At 44.7% G+C, this 15,902-nt stretch overlaps 1 protein-coding gene across 5 annotated transcripts in view; it reads left to right on the forward strand.

Moving 5' to 3' along the window:
* SYT1 (synaptotagmin 1) overlaps nucleotides 1-15,902 on the forward strand; it is a 501,584-nt gene that overhangs the window by 415,344 nt on the left and 70,338 nt on the right. For all 5 annotated transcript variants that reach the window (XM_054027093.1, XM_054027128.1, XM_054027110.1 and 2 more), the window contains one exon: nucleotides 9,825-9,942. In XM_054027093.1, coding sequence (XP_053883068.1) covers nucleotides 9,825-9,942 — 118 coding nt within the window. The remainder of the gene's footprint in view (nucleotides 1-9,824; nucleotides 9,943-15,902) is intronic.

Raw genomic sequence — 15,902 nt, forward strand, 5'->3', positions numbered from 1 at the left:
TGAGTTTGTGACCAAATGCTTTAATTTTAATTAATTTTTTTAATTTTAATTTTAATTCAGTTTTGAGGTTCTACCAAGGCATGGGAGGTTTGAAGGGAGAATATGACCAATGTATTGGATCTAAGCCCCAGTAATAGTAAAATCAAGCAGGGAGATATTTTGTCCATTGGTACTTGAGATCACCTTGGAGGTTAATCACCTGGACTCCTGTGAATAAAGCCTGCTCTCCTAAGTAAGAAGGTGCATGATAGGACAGCTATCTGTACATTATTTATATTTAATGATAATTTAAAATATTTTAATCAGGAAGTGTGGTTTGTGCAGTTCTGAAGATTATTTCTTTTTTAAAAATAACTTCTTAGGGATTTTTAGCACCTGTATAGGTACATTGAGGCAGCTGTTTTCTTGATAACATGGAAGCAAAATAATCTTAGCACTGCAAAGGAATAGTTCTGCTTGTCAGGTTAATAATTTCATAGAATTCATCTAGTCCAGTCCCCTGGACTCATGGCAGGACTATGTATTATCTAAACCATCCCTGACAGGTGTTTGTGTCATTAAAGTCCCTAAATGTATATTTAGAGGGTCTATAATCTACACTTCAAAAGTCTGTAAATATGTATTTCCATAATCAGCTTTTTGAAAAGGTTGGGGGAAATTATGCTACCAGTCTCACTGAATAGCACCTTACCCCAAGAGCAGTTCATGAGCCCATGGGCAAGATATTACTCAGTGTGAATGAGGGTGGCAGAATATGCCCCTATGCAAATATATAGTTACGTTGTTATTAAGCCACTTTTGAAGATTTCCTGGTTTGTCATGTGAATAATAATTACCTTCAGGTGATTTTCTGTCTTTCAGGGCAGTTTTGCCAGCACAGTTGCTATTGATGTGATTGAGTTTATTTTGAAAAGAAAATTAATATACACACAGAGTTGCTTGAGTAATGCTCAAATTGTTCCACAAATTGACAAATCTAAAAAGATTCAGTGCTACTACTGACATCCTATTCTGAACTCTTCCCAGTGCCCCTCTAGACAGGGCACCTCTTTCAGATTTCGGTGTGCAGAGAAACAGAGACATCTTTGGCATCATGGGCCCATCGTCCCCTTTTGCAAAAAAACCCATGAGAGAGGAAAAGATACTAAGGAAGGTCTGTGTGGTTCAGCAGGTGGAGTTTCCTAGCTACCAAACGCTCAAGAAGAGAGATTTGCAAGCATGTGAGGGCAGAGCGAATGAGGATGGCCTTCCAGCAATGTGAAGCATGCGACCCAACCTGGCAGAACTTGATGCAGTTGAGAGACTGCCCCTCCATGGGTGTCCATCCTCACTTGAGATATGTGTTTCTAGCACCTAATCCAACCTGTGCCATCCCCACTTTCCCAGAGAGTTTTAGAAGGTGTTGATTGGCAAGAATGCTACTGAGAGCAGCATAAATTCTGTCTGGAAATGTTGCTGGGGATAATGATACATGAAGGAGTCCTTTTCTCCCCCTCCTTCCAATCTAACATGTAAACCTATGGCCAAACCCAACAAATTGCAGTTGCAACTTTCGAAAGCCACATTGCAGCCCCTTTAAATGCTCCTTTTTCTGATCATTTTCTACTCCTCTCAGTGCTGCACAGCGGACAAGATAAGGCCCAATATTGTTTGGGGGTTTTATTTGTTTTTTAAAGTATGTCAGAAACATCAACTTTTTTGTATCCTTCTTATAAAAAGTATGAAGAATATTATATGCTCGAGAGGGGCACTATTCCTAGAGATTAAGCACCATGAATGAGAGTAATCTGTGTATACAGCATTTTTTTTTTCAATACCTCATTAGGAAACTATTTTACCAAGACAAAACTGCAGAATCAAGAGAAGAATCATCAGAAAAGCACGAGGCACTCAGAGGCTTCTCTACAAGACAGCTTCTATCTCAATAGGTCTTAAACTGGCCTTTTGTAAAGCAGCAAAAATGGTGCCTGTGCTGTCATGAATTCATTTCTGTTCTGCTCAGTTGCAGCCTCTTTAAAAGTAATGAAATTATCAAGCTGCTTAGATGGAAGGAGCCTTCTGATTGGCAGTTGGACGTTCTAAGAGAATAGGTTAATGTCTGTGAACCTCACAGTTGGATGTTTCTAACACTATAACTGGAAGTTTCCATCCAGTGATCAAAGTAATTTATTAAAATAAATTATTTATACACAAAGCTGAAAGAAATTCAAAATGACAATAAAGCCCCTGCATGAGATAATCACCCCATCAGAGGCACTAATCTGTATCCTGTAGCCCTGTAGGGGTTGGCAATTATCTCACAAAAACCACACCTCTACTGATGGCTTTTTATTGCTTCACTGCAATACAGCCACTCAGAGTATTTTGGCTGCTGAATATTTCAAAAAGTTAACAGATAAATTACAGTGCACATTAGAAATATAAAATTGGATGCAATATTGTACATATTAGGAATAAAAACTGGACGCAATAATTTACCCCAGAGGCAATTTCTTTGATGTGTAGGAAGCATTTACAGGACGCACTAGCACAGATTTGAACAAAAAATTGTGTACTACATGGTACTTTACAAGCTTTTAAAGAGGTGCTTAAGCTGTTTTCTCAGGTTTTTCATTGTGATGGGCCCATGTTTTAATGCAGTTTCCCAAACTGTGGTCCAGGTAAAGCTTGTTGGTGATCTGTGAACTCGCTGTTCACATGGTATTGGCTCCTCCTCCTTGTTTCCTAGGTGCTAAATTGCATGTGAAGAGGCTAAAAATAAATGCTTTCCTAAAGTGACCTGATTTCCTGCATGTAAACAATTGTAGTAGTTGCCACAGAGATCTTACATGATTGCGAATGGGAAGAGAGGTAATCCATATGAGACATGACAATCTGTCTTTTAGGATGTGGTTCACCCCATGAAAAAATCCGGGAAAGCCTAATTTAATGTGTTGGCATATGAGAGCCTGTAACTTTTAAAAACTAAAAGCATTATTGAATTGTATGAATATCAGGAATTAAAATCCCCTAACTTAGGGTAAAATGGTATTCCTTGTCATAAGGGGAGCTCTCTCTTGAGTTCTGTACTTAATTTTAGAATAATTGAAAATTAAAAATTGATTTAAAGGAATACTGGGCTGCACAATGCAGAGATATTCTTACTACTTAAAGCCCTGATTCTGCATTCTTCTTTCTTCCTTTCTTTCTTTCTTCGTATGGTTGGGGTAGGTAGCAACAACTACAAATGTATATCTAAATTTGATAGCCAGCATATTGCTGCAGCACTGAGCTGGTGAACGTCCTTCAGGCACCCTGACAATAGAACGAAGGGAACACTCAGATACGATGTGCTCCATTTTTTTGTGCCTGGTGACTAGTAGGGTGACCAGATGTCCTGATTTTAAGGTCTTTTTCTTATATAGGCTCCTATTACCCCCCCACTCCAGTCCCAATTTTTCACATTTGCTGTCTGGTCACCCTAGTTACTAGGGTTGCCAAGCATCCAGTTTTCGACCAGAACGCCTGGTTGAAAAGGCCTGGCGGCTCCGGTCAGCACAGTTTACAGGCCTGTTAAAAGTCCAGTCGGTGGCGCAACGGGGCGCTCCCTGCCTGCCTGCCTGGCTCCACGTAGCTCCTGGAAATGACGAGCATGTCCCTGTGGCCCTTAGGCACAGGTGCAATCAGGGAAGTTCCATGCGTTACCCCCGAACCCCTTGCCCCAGATCAGAACCCCCTCCTGCACCCTAATTCCCTCCCAGACACCGCACCCCAACCCCCTGCCACAGGTCCGAACCCCCTCCCACACCTCAACCTCCTTCCCCAGCCCAGAACGCCCTCCTAGAGTCCGCACCCCGTCCTACACCCCTGCCCCAGCCCAGAGCTCCCTCCCATACCCTGAACCCCTCATTTCTGGCCCCACCCCAGAGCCTGCATCCCCATCTGGAGCCCTCACCCCCTCTTGCATCCCAACCCCCTGTCCCAGCCCAGTGAAAGTGAGTGAGGGTGGGAAAAAGTGAGCAACAAAGGGAGGCTGGAGTGAGGGGATGGGGCCTCAGAGAAGGGGTGGGGTGGAGGTGGGGTGGTGGGGAAGGGGGCGGGGCAAGGGTGTTAAGTTTCGTGCAATTAGAAAGTTGGCAGCCCTATGTGACCACAGTTGCATACAGGTGTTTGCCTCATTTTCCATTTAAAGAAGGTTTGTCCACATCTCCCATGTGTTGTCCTGATGCGATTCAATCTGTACCAGTCTTTCGGACTGTAGCGGGGTGGTCACTGAAGGGGTTAAAGCAGCCCTGAAGAGGGCCGCAGCTGGGAAAAGGTAGGCTGATGGGGAAAGCAGACACAGCTGTGGCCAGCTTAATCAGGGCCCAGCTGGCCCTTATAAGAGGGCAGTGGGCCAGAAGCTAACACATACTCTCTCTCTCTAGCTTCCTGAGAGAGAAGGACCTGGCTGCCCAGTAGCTGAGAAGGGTACCTGAGGTGGAGCAGTGCTGGGGAAGGGCAGACGGAGCTGGGGAGCTCCAGCTTATTAAAACCCCAGGCTGCTAAGAAGGCCTAAAAGGTACTGGGGCTGCAGGGAGGCAGCCCAGAGACAGGCAAAGGCAGTAGGTCCTAACCCCCCTTGCCGGTGATGAGTGGTATACAAACTGCAGTCTGCCCCAGTGAGCAGGGGCTAGATGGAGACTGGCAGTAGCCAGTGAGGCAAGGTGGGGATAGAGAGTTGGTGGTTCCCCTGGGTGGGGAGTCCCAGATTGTGGATTGCTGCTGGGGGCAGAACCCTGATGATAGAGAGACACCGGGATCTGGGAGGGACACAGCGGCCAGCGGCAGGCAAGCCACCAGCCTGCAGGGGGTGCTCCGGGCCAGAAAGATTTTATTCCCAAGATGGCCAGCAGGAGGCACCGTGCCAGTGAGTCGTCGCCTCGCCACACCAACATAAATCAAAACCCAGTGGTTCCTTGTTAGGGTCAACAACGAGCTGTTTGGTTTGAGCAGTCAAAACACTCTATGTGATTCTCCATTGAGCCTCAGCATCAAAATTGGGTGTAAGGGTCTTAATGCGGTTCCATAAAGGGTTGCGGGATTTTAATCTTGTCTTTGGCAGGTTCTGCAGCTCATCGTGCAGCGGGAGCCTCACGTTTGCATTGACATGGTTAAGAAAGCGAGATGTCTGAGCAGCTCTTCTAATTTGTGGAGGGGCTGGATGTGCAGTAGGACCGGGACACAGTTGACTGGAGTCGATTTGAGCGTCCCTGTCGCTATGTACATAGCATTATTGAGTTGAGTGTCAAGGAGTTTAGTGTGACTGCTGTGAGACCACACTGGTGCATAATATTCAGCTGCAGAGTATACCAAGCCAATTGTTGCAGTTCGTAAGGTCCATGGACTGAATCCCATGATGTTCCAGCCAATTTTCTGATAAGCGCGACATGAGACCTGACCTTATCCCGGTCAGGTGTTCTCGAAGTGTTGTCGCAAGATGAAACTCCAGTCCAGTATAAGACCAAGATATTTTGGACCTTGTGGTTGATGCTCTTACCACAGAACTGCACATCAAGTTTGGTATTAGCCATTTTATTGTTCAGATGGAAAGCAGTTATCATGTTTTTTTTTTTTTTCCGGTTAGGCCTAAGTTTCCAGCATTGGAAATAATCAGCCATTGTGCTAATATCTCGGGTTAGGGTGCAGCTGATGGTATGGAGGCTTGTATGCTGAACAGCCAGGGCAACATCATCCGCATACGTGAATCTCCTTGACTCCGTCACTGGTATATCTGTGGTGTATAGATTAAAGACTATCAGAGTCAGGTCAGAGCCCCGAGGAATGCCATTCTGCATTGAAAACCATGTGGGCAGGCCCCTGCACACTAATGGAGCCCTGCTGAAGTCAAGCCATCCAGTTCTTAATGTAGGATTAGGGTGTAACATTTCAGTATGTGCTGCATGGATGCATATATGTCTCCGTGCTGACAGGCTATGGGTTCAAATCGCACAGCAGGATCTGGTTCATATTGAGTGTTGACTCTGAAATGATGGTGTAGAGGAGGTACTGTCCTATTCAAAGTATTGATAGAGAAGTTTAACAAGAACTGCAGAGTAAATATATAAAATATATATTAATCACTATGGATGATATTTTCAAAAGCACTTAAGTTATTTAGGAGCCTAAATCCCAATGAAAGTCAATAGAAATTATACTGCCAAAGTCACTTTTGAAAAATGGGACTTATGCTCCGAAACCATTTAAGCTCTTTCAGAACTTTTACCCTGAGTGTCTAAAGATAAATAGGTACCTAGCGGGCTTTTCAAAAGCAGCTAAGCAGGTAAGATGCTTAATTGCTGTTGCCAGAAATAAAGTTGCTCTGAAATCATTTCCTAACTTTTGAGTGCTTGACTTCGCGACCTTAAAAATATTCCTTTAATACAGTTATTTGTATATAATATTTATCTAAGGGCCAAAACCTGATTTTTATGCAGGACTCTCCATTGTTTCCTTTGGGGAGTTCTGTGTGAAGACTTTTAGCAGTGTGTGGTTATTAAAAAGTGGTACTCAAACTTGCAGAGCTAGACAACAACTTTGTCACTGAACAAAAATTAACAAAATCCCATCCAGTGTGGGAAAATATGATTACAGCATAGGGGAGGCTTTTCTGGATGTTACAGAGGGCAAAATAGTAAATTTGTCCAAATCAGATAATGACAATGCCACTGTGAATTCATTCCCTCTCCCTGTACTGAAGTACACACTACTTAGGAAAGCAAATATTAAACCTGCCCAAATAATGCAATTAAAATACAACTGTGTATCATTAAAAATAGATCTGACGTGAAACACATGTAATAGACAAAAATAATATCATTACTTTTTTATGCCTCCCTTATCTTTCCCTAATTATCTTCCTTTCCATCTGCTGTCATCTCTTCCTATGTTATGTCTAATTTAGGCCCAGTCCTTGACTATGGTGGGACTTTGGGCCAGAGTAAGAGTCTGTGCATGCAGCTTTACGTTGTAGGCTCCTTAGGACATGAACACTCTCTTCTGCATGTCCGTAATATTTCAGGCACACTTATGGGTCTGTTTAAACAATATTATCAGTGATTTTCCTCCTCTGTCTTAGCTGAGGCTCTGATTTGTACACTTAGTTTCTTCAAAACTGGCAGCTGCCATTTCCTCACCAAGTTCCAAGTTGGGAACCAGCTGCACTTTCAAAATTGGCTAATTTGGACAAAACAAAAAATTCGTCAAATAAATAGACTTGTACTGTACTGCAAAGATGCATTTGTGGGCTGGAAAGATTTCTTTGCTCCCAAAATTAACTGTGGGATTAGATTATGTGCCAAAAGGAGTGCCATTGTTTGAAAGAGAAGCAGTGATGTCTGAAATGCCTAATTGAAATGTTTAGTGTAACCTGATTCTTCTGTTTGCTAAAGCAACACAGATAACTCCCCAGAGGCACCATTGTGAATGAGAGGAGATAGCAGATCTAATCACCCTCATGATCATTTCTGAACAGTGTTTTTGTTCATTTATATCTCTCTTGTATCTTAAAGTTCAGAAGTATTTGTCCTTATTTTTAACACAAAGTTTCCATAATTTTGAGAGTAATTCAGCCTTCCCTGAAGTGCCATCACTGTAAGGAATATATTTAACAGCAAAACACAACAGTTTTGTGGTCGCAGGCTCCCCACTGATATGTTGTAATGCTCAAAGCAAAATGAAGTGCCTCCAGGCACTCAAGATGTGTAGAGGTTAGCACTGTGACCCTTCCCAGAGTTGCCATCCTACCCAATCTGGTACAATGTGAAGGAGACAAGACCCTTTTGCAATCAAAGAAATGTAGAGCGGGCAGAGACCTTGAGAGGTCATTTAGTCCAGTCCCCTGTACTGAGGCAGGACCAAGAAAACCTATACCATCCCTGATACATGTTTGTCTAACCTGTTCTTAAAAACCTCCGTGGACGGGGATTCTACAGCATCCCTAGGTGACGTGTTCCAGTGCTTAGCTACCCTTATAGCTAGCAAGTTTTTCCTAATAACCAAACTAAATCTCCCGGGCTGCAAACTAAGACAATTACTTCTTGTTCTACCCTTGGTGGGCATAGGCAGAGGGTGAAAATATTGTTTGGGTGTGAGGGGCTGAGGAAAACTTAATAGCTACCCAGAGAGGACCGGGGTGTTGGAAAGTGAGTCTACCCCACATTCACCGGCCTGCAGTGTACGTACTGAAGTCCCCTACTACTGCCACATCCTCCTTTCTGCAGGAGAGAGGGGACCTTTCTGCTCCCTAGGGGAGTGAAGCCCCTGCTACCATTCCTGGGAGGGAGGACAAGGAGTCCCAGTGCCACAGTTCATGCCTCGCTGGGAGAGGACCCCTACCACCAACACTCCTAAAAGATAGGGGATCAGAGTGCAGGGGCAGAGTTCCAGGGGTGGAGCCACGAGTGACCCAGGACATAGTGGGCCCAGTCAGGTGGTTATTCAGTGGCCTGCCAAATCCTTCTGTGGCATGTTTAAAGCATCCATTACTGTAGTATAGAAGTCTATGGGAAGCAATTTGGTGGTCTCAGTTCCTTTCCTTCTGAACAAATATCCATGCCCGATACAAATATTTACAAGTATTTTTCCAAAGCACTGCAGCTCACCACGAAAAATGAAGGGACATTTCAAGGGCAATAACCGACTTTCTTAGCAGAGAGAGGCCAAAGACTGTACAGGTCAGGGAGACTGATATATTCTGTCACACACCGATCAGGGAGAAGTCATGTTGGCAGCAGTGGCTTCTGTCCCCCAGGGCTGGACCCAGGCTCTGTGCTGGGCTGGCATGGGGAAAACGGGTGGTGAGGTTGGAGAGTGGGCCTGCACTCACCCAGGGGACTTGGGGAACAAGCCCACCCAGCCCCACACTCACCCCAACAGCAGTGGCTCCCTCCTGTCCTGCGGGGCTGGACCCAGGGCTTGCAGAGACAGTTCAACTAGCTCTGTGTTCAGTCTGGGCAGCAGCAGTTCCATCCTGTCCCTGAGTGCTGGCCAGGGCCCAGTTCCCCACTGCGTTCCATTGGCTCTTGGCGCTAGGAGGAGCCAGCGACTGCATCATGTGGTGCACATCAGGGCTGGGCATGTGGTGGCAGGGGGCAGATGTGTGCTGAGTTTATAGATTTGGGGGGGCTGGACCCACTCTATCCTAGCCACCCGATGCCTGTGTTGGTGTGCCTGGAGAATATTGATGACTGTCTCTTTATAACAGCTTCTGACATATTTGAAGACTGATATCATGCACCTCAGTCAGCCTTCTGTCCTCTAAACTAAACATGCTAAAATTCTTACCTTTTCCTCATAGATCATGTCTAAATTTCTTATAATGGCTTCTGTTTGCATGGTAGGAATGACCCTAGTTTACTGTTTCACTGACAATAATGTAATGATTATTTGGATGAGTGCTAACCAACCAACTGAAGCTGAAACACAATATGAGGAACAAAAATTGTAACTCTGCTGCTTTGTGTTACAGCGCAAGTGGAACCTCTGAAGGCCTGATCTTGTGGGGGGCTGACTTTGTGCAACTTGCACTGAAGCCAACTGAACTCATGGGCATGCAGCACCTCACAGGATACAGCCCAATGAGCTTAAAACAGAGTTGCTGAAGCAGGGTTCAGGTTTCCCACTTTTTAAACTGAACAGCTTGAAGCTGATTTCTCAGACTGTAATATTACACATTTTATTTTAAAACAAGTGTTTGAAATACAATCCAATTAACCTACTTTGCGGGCTTTCAGAAATCCATGTTTTTTTTAAAAAACGTACTTAAACTGATTAAAAATAGCACATTTCCTTGTTTGTTTTCATAGCAAGAGAAGTTGGGTGATATCTGCTTTTCCCTTCGCTATGTGCCTACTGCTGGCAAGCTGACTGTCGTCATTCTAGAGGCAAAGAATCTGAAGAAGATGGACGTGGGTGGCTTATCAGGTAAGTTTAAGGAAGTCTGCATGTAGCAGATACTCTGCTAACCTGTAAAGCAAAGGAACTGCTTTTCCACAATAGCCCTCTCCCTTGAGAAAGTGAAGAGTCTTGCTTATATTCTGAAGTGAATTTTGCAGTCACTGGTACTCATTGGATAGCTGTGTGCATGAGAGCCCTTACATAACTTAAAAACAATCCAGTGCATTATGCATTGCATTCAGGACTTAGACAAGATCTAAACAATTAAACAGTCAGATGACACTGCAACCTCACTGTAATTTCTTCCTTTCCTGTTGCCTGGAGATAAATATGGATTATTCAAGAGGAAAAACTCTGATTATACTTCTATTGTCTTTCTAATCTCCCACCAAACCTTGAGAATGAGCTGCATTTCTCTGCAATGTTTCAGACACTGTATAATACAGGTACTTACAACAGGTCACTATACTGGCTAGTGATTGAGGTGCTGGGGGTGATTGTGTCTACATTGCAAGGGCTTGATTGTGACTGGCTCATGCACAAGGGTAGGAGGGACACCCTCTCTCTTGTTCCTATGTGGGGGGTGGTCACAGTTGCAGTCCCTGTACTTGTGGGAGAACAGGGGTTGCTTCCTCCCTGCCCCATTGGTTGCACAATGCCCGAAAGGGGTTAGGAAAGCATGGCCCCATCTACCTTTTGGCAACAGCTCATAGTAAGGCTGGCACACTGTGGGTAGGATCATATGCCATTCTAAGGGATGGTGAAGCCTGCACATGGGAAGATTGGAGCAGGATTGTGAATCACAGTCCATTCCCAAAATCCTTTGGGAGTGGTGGAGCTCCACACTGATCTCCATTCATGGCTGTGTCTAAAATACAGAATCTAGCTAATGCATGAATTACGCATTAGCAGAAATCAAAGTGTGTGCTGTTAAATAAGATAGTTTGTACAAGGAGAGATCTTACAAAAAGTTTTTTTTTTTATTCACCTCATGTTTAGAAGAGACTATTTGTAATTTCTCATCAGTTTATACAAACACAATGGGAATGGGGTTGTTTCTAATAACAACTAGGTCATGGTCTAGAAATAGAAACCTTTAATGATGTCACTACGGTGGAGAGAGGACTGGAGACTATACCATAGGGAATGATCTCCAGTTGGCAAGGAGATGATGGATGAAATGATCTCATAGGTATGTTTTGCTTATTTCTACAAATCTATGTTAGGACTAGAAAGAGTTGTGTCGAATATTCATACAGAACTCAGGAACTTGCTCAAACGACGTACTGCATTTGATAAACTTAAGGAGGGAAGGTCACAAAGTGAGGAAATCTGAGTTCCTCACTAGCTGCCTAGGTCCCTTCTTTTTCCCACCAAATTTTGGGTCCCCACCCTCCCCCACTATGTGCCATTTTTTTGTCTTCAGGGAAACAAGGTGATCTCCCTTCCCTTCTGATACTTCCTGTGCCTTTGGGGGCACAGGTATCCACTACTCCTATCTTTATAGAGGGACTGCCAGCCTGGGTCATAGCCCCTAACTTCTACTTACAGGAAAATAGAAGATGGAAACACTCCCATTTTCATCACATCTAGCTCTGTAATAAGCCAAGAGGCAGCAAGTACCCTTAAGGTTTAGCATAGTAATTAGAGATGCCCTAGGAAATCACTATCTATCATGTGCTATCAGTAACGTATTCACAGACCATAACGATAAGACAGACAAACTTGTATTTTTAAGATAGCAGACAAGTGAACATCCATAATGAAGATTCATAGATTTTAAGACCAGGAAGGATCACATGACCATCTAGTCTGACCTCCGGCATTACACATTTTATAGAATTTTCCCCAGCAATTCCTAGATGTAATGCAATAACTTCTGGTTGAGCTAGAGCAAATCCTTTAAAAAGATATCCAGGTTTGATTTATAGCTTCAAGTGGTGGAGAATTCACCTCATTTTCTGGTGTGTTGTTCCAATGGTTAATTCCCTTATTAATTCTTTTATTGAAACTTTTGCTATTCTGAATCTGAATTTGTCTAACTTCATCTTCCAGCCATTCGATTTTTTTATGTATTTGTCTGCTAGATTAAACTGCCATCTACTATCAGAAATCTCTTCTCATTGGTAGGTACTTATATACTGTGATCAAGTCACCTCTTGACCTTCTGTTTGGTAAACTTAATAGATTGAGCTTCTAAAATCTTTCACTGTAAGACAGTTTTCCTGAACCTCAAATCATTCTTGTATCTCTTTTCTGAATCGTTTCTAATTTTTCACAATCCGTTTTGAAACGTGGACAATGGAGACGTGGTACTGCAGGAATAGCCTCATCAATGCTGCATATGGAATGAATTGCAAATAGATGCGAATGTGCATCTTCTTTGAGCCTTATACTGTGATCCTTTCAATAGCATTTTTTATTACTTTGTATTATAACCTATGATCAGGTTCACATCATGGGGTAAGTCTTGTGACTCAGTTACAGGGCAGAGAGTCAGGACATCTGTATTCTACTCCAGGCTATGCTACAAACTTACTGATATTGGAAAACAGTAATTCAACTGTGTAAGTAGTAATGGGACTACTCATGTGAGTAAGGGGATCACAATGTGGCCCTAACCTCTATGTACCTTGGTGCTCTCATCTGTTGAAAAGGGATGATAATTCCACAAAACTGTTTTGTGAGATTTACAAACCTTAATGAATTAAAAGCATTCTGTGAATTTCAGATGGAAAATGTTATCTTAAAAATGATTTGCAAATAAGCATGTTTAGTATTGCTCTAAGTGCTGAAATGCCTCAAATAGTGCAAGAGATTATTTCTAGAAGGGAATTACATTCTGCGTTCCTTTGCTAGGACCAAGCCATCCTAAAGATACTACCCCTCCTCGGCAACAAGCAAACCCAACAGGACCCAGCAGTTGTAAATGGTGGGGTCTGAAAGTCACTGATCTGAGGTCAGCTGTAGAAATATGAATTTCTGCCAGAGCCTGTTTATTTGGAGCCTTTCAGAACATAATACAAAACCTATTCTAGGGTAGATGATTAAAAAGAATAGAATAGAATTAAAATAAAAAACTAATCAAGATGATTGATCACAGATGGCAGCGTATTACAGTCCTCCATGCTGTTGACCATCATCATTTTGCAACACATGAATTGAGATCCCCTCCAAAAGAGTTTTGTTTGCCTGACAGTCACAAATAGCAGCAAATACAATATCTCTAATATAAAAACCAAGGCCTTGTCTACACTACACAGTTCTGTCACAAAAGTCAGCTTTTGTCAACAAAACAGCAGAGGTGTACACCCGGAAATGCTCCTCCTGCCAATCCCCTGTTATGCCGACCTAATAAAACCACTCAACGAGAGGCATAGGACTTAAGTCGGTGTAGTAAGGGCGACGCCATGACTGTGTAGATGCTGCGTTCCTTACAGCGGCTGTTAGCTGTCATTCTTGTCTGCTGCCTAGTCTCTGCTCCAGGCTCCCCACTCCCTACCGGGAACCCTGCTGCCCTCTGGCTCCCTGCTCCCCCCACGGGAAGCCTGGCAGCCAGCTGGACTCCAGGTGTAGATCTCCCTGCCGGAGGCGAGAAACCCTGGGCAGCCTCCCCCTGCTCCTGGCTGGGAGCGTGAAGGTGAGAAGCCCTGAGGGGCAGCTGGGCTCCCAGTGGGGAGCTGCATGGAGCTGAGAGCCCTCGCTCTGAGTCCCCCACAATGCCCTTCTTCAGTTGGTGGAAGCGCTCCTGGCGAGGATGTGCACCTCCGACGGAAGAGGGAGGGTAGTGTGGGCATCAGTAATTACTGCGATGGCTGTAAGTCAGCCTAAGATAGGTCAACTTATCTTTGTAGTGTAGGCATAGCCTAAAGGTGACATAATGTCAGTTTAAAGTGGGAGAGTTGTTTTTACCATGGAATATCTCTCTCCCACATAAATCATGCAGAAGCAACTTTCAAAACCAAGACCCAGATTCTGCCCCCACCTCACACTAAATAGCATCTTACTCTGCAAGTAGAACTACTCTTGGAATAAGATGTTATTCAGTATAAGTTGGGGTGGCAGGATGTGATCCCAACAAATGAACTCCTTTCCCAGTATAGTTTTTGATTTCTGTCCCCCAGAAGCAAAAATTGCTTTTCATTTTGTAAAACTGCATCACAGTGGAGGTGGGAATATGTGAACAATCAAACATGATCTTAAGCTGAATATTGCCCACACATTCAACAGCACTTACTGTCACTCGGAGGAGGCCATTAGCAGGAGATGGAAATTATGTAGGTGTCACATGGAAAAAAAATCTTAAAAGTTTGTGAAAAATAGAGAAAAGTCTGCTGTTTTTCAAGTTAAAAACCATTTTATTTTTTGTTATCCTTTCCTGTTGTAAGAAGGGCATGCGAAAGGGGGAATAGGAAGGGATATGGCATTATGTTACATCTGAACTCTGCGCCCCACAGAAGAGTTTGTTACCTGTATGGCATGTTCAAAGGAGGAGGAGCACCCCAGCTCCTGTGGAATTCTGACATGGGCATGCTTCTGGGCAGCACACACATTGCAGGTGCATCAGAGAGAGGGCAGCAGGTTTCCTTCACCTTTTGGGTTTTGTTGCTGGTGTTGGTAAATGTGCAGTGCCTTTTTCACATGGAGGAAGATCCCTATGCAGCATTTTAAGGGGGTAGGAACTAGTACCCTCAGGGTATGTCTACTCTGTAGCACACAGACTCACACTAGCGGGTCGGGAGCTATGATGCTAAAAATAACAGTGAGGACATCATAGTTTGGGCTGGAGCTTGGGCTTGACCCCCTAGGCTTCAAAGCCCCAACTCCAGCCCAAGACATAACAACCACATTTTTATTTTTAGCACACTAGCTTGCCGGGGTGGCTCTAGGCACCAGCAAAGCAAGCACGTGCTTGGGGCAGCCCATATGCAGGGGCGGCAGGGATCCAGCATGGGAGCTGAGAACCAACAGGGGGCCCTGGGAGCTGTAGTTCCTTGGTTAGCTCCCTGCCTATAGAGCCAGTCCTGGAGCAGGGAAAGAACTACATTTCCCAGCATTCCCTTGGCCACTAGCAACAGGAAAGGGGGAGGGAGTGAGGAAGCTGAGACCTCATTCTACAGCCTGCTGTGAATGGAGAGCTGCACTGTGAAGGGCAGGGATACCATATTTTAACATTCAAAAAATAGGATACTCCACGGGGAGGGAGGGAGGGTAGCCCCACCCTGCCCCCATCCACTCCCTCCGACTGCCCCCCACAGACACCCCAACCCATCCAACTCCCCTGCTCCTTGATCACCCCCTCCCAGGACCCCTGCCCCAACTGCCCCTCAGGACCCCACCCCCTATCTAAGCCCCACTGGTCCTTGTCCCCTGATTGCCCCCTCCTGAGACCCCCCCCAACTTCCCCCCCAGGACCCCACCCCCTTCCTGTCCCCTGACAAACCCCTGGGACTCCCATGCCTATCCAACTGCTGCCTGTCCCCTGAGTGTCCCCCCGAACCTCCGCCCCATCCAACCCCCCTGCTCCCTGCCCCTTGACTGCCCCCCCCCCGGAACTTCCTACCCCTTCTCCAACCCCCCAGCCCCCTTACCGTGCCACTCAGACCAGCGTGTCTGGCTTCGCGCAGTGCCAGACACGCTGCTGCATACGTGCTGCCGTGCTCCCCTGCGGAGCCACAGCCCCCTCCCCCCAGCACCTGCCTTCCAGATTTGATCACCTCAAAATTCAGGAGTGCTCAAGCTCAGTTACTTCATTTCTCCCAAATCAAATATACTGATCCACTGTAACTTGCTGTAGAAAAAGTAGGATAAAACTGAGCAAGAAATGCTTCCCAGTGGTTATTAGGACTGGAATTGCTATTTTCAGCAGCCATTGCCTTTTTTGTTTGTTTGTTTAAAAGGAAGACAGTGATATCGCATTGGGAAATTCCCCATAGAAAGAAAGAGTGGAACAAAAGAATAATAAAGGCACCTCAGCTTTTCCTCAT

Source organism: Malaclemys terrapin, chromosome 1 (assembly GCF_027887155.1).
Source record: "Malaclemys terrapin pileata isolate rMalTer1 chromosome 1, rMalTer1.hap1, whole genome shotgun sequence".
Classification (NCBI taxonomy): Eukaryota; Metazoa; Chordata; order Testudines; family Emydidae; genus Malaclemys; species Malaclemys terrapin.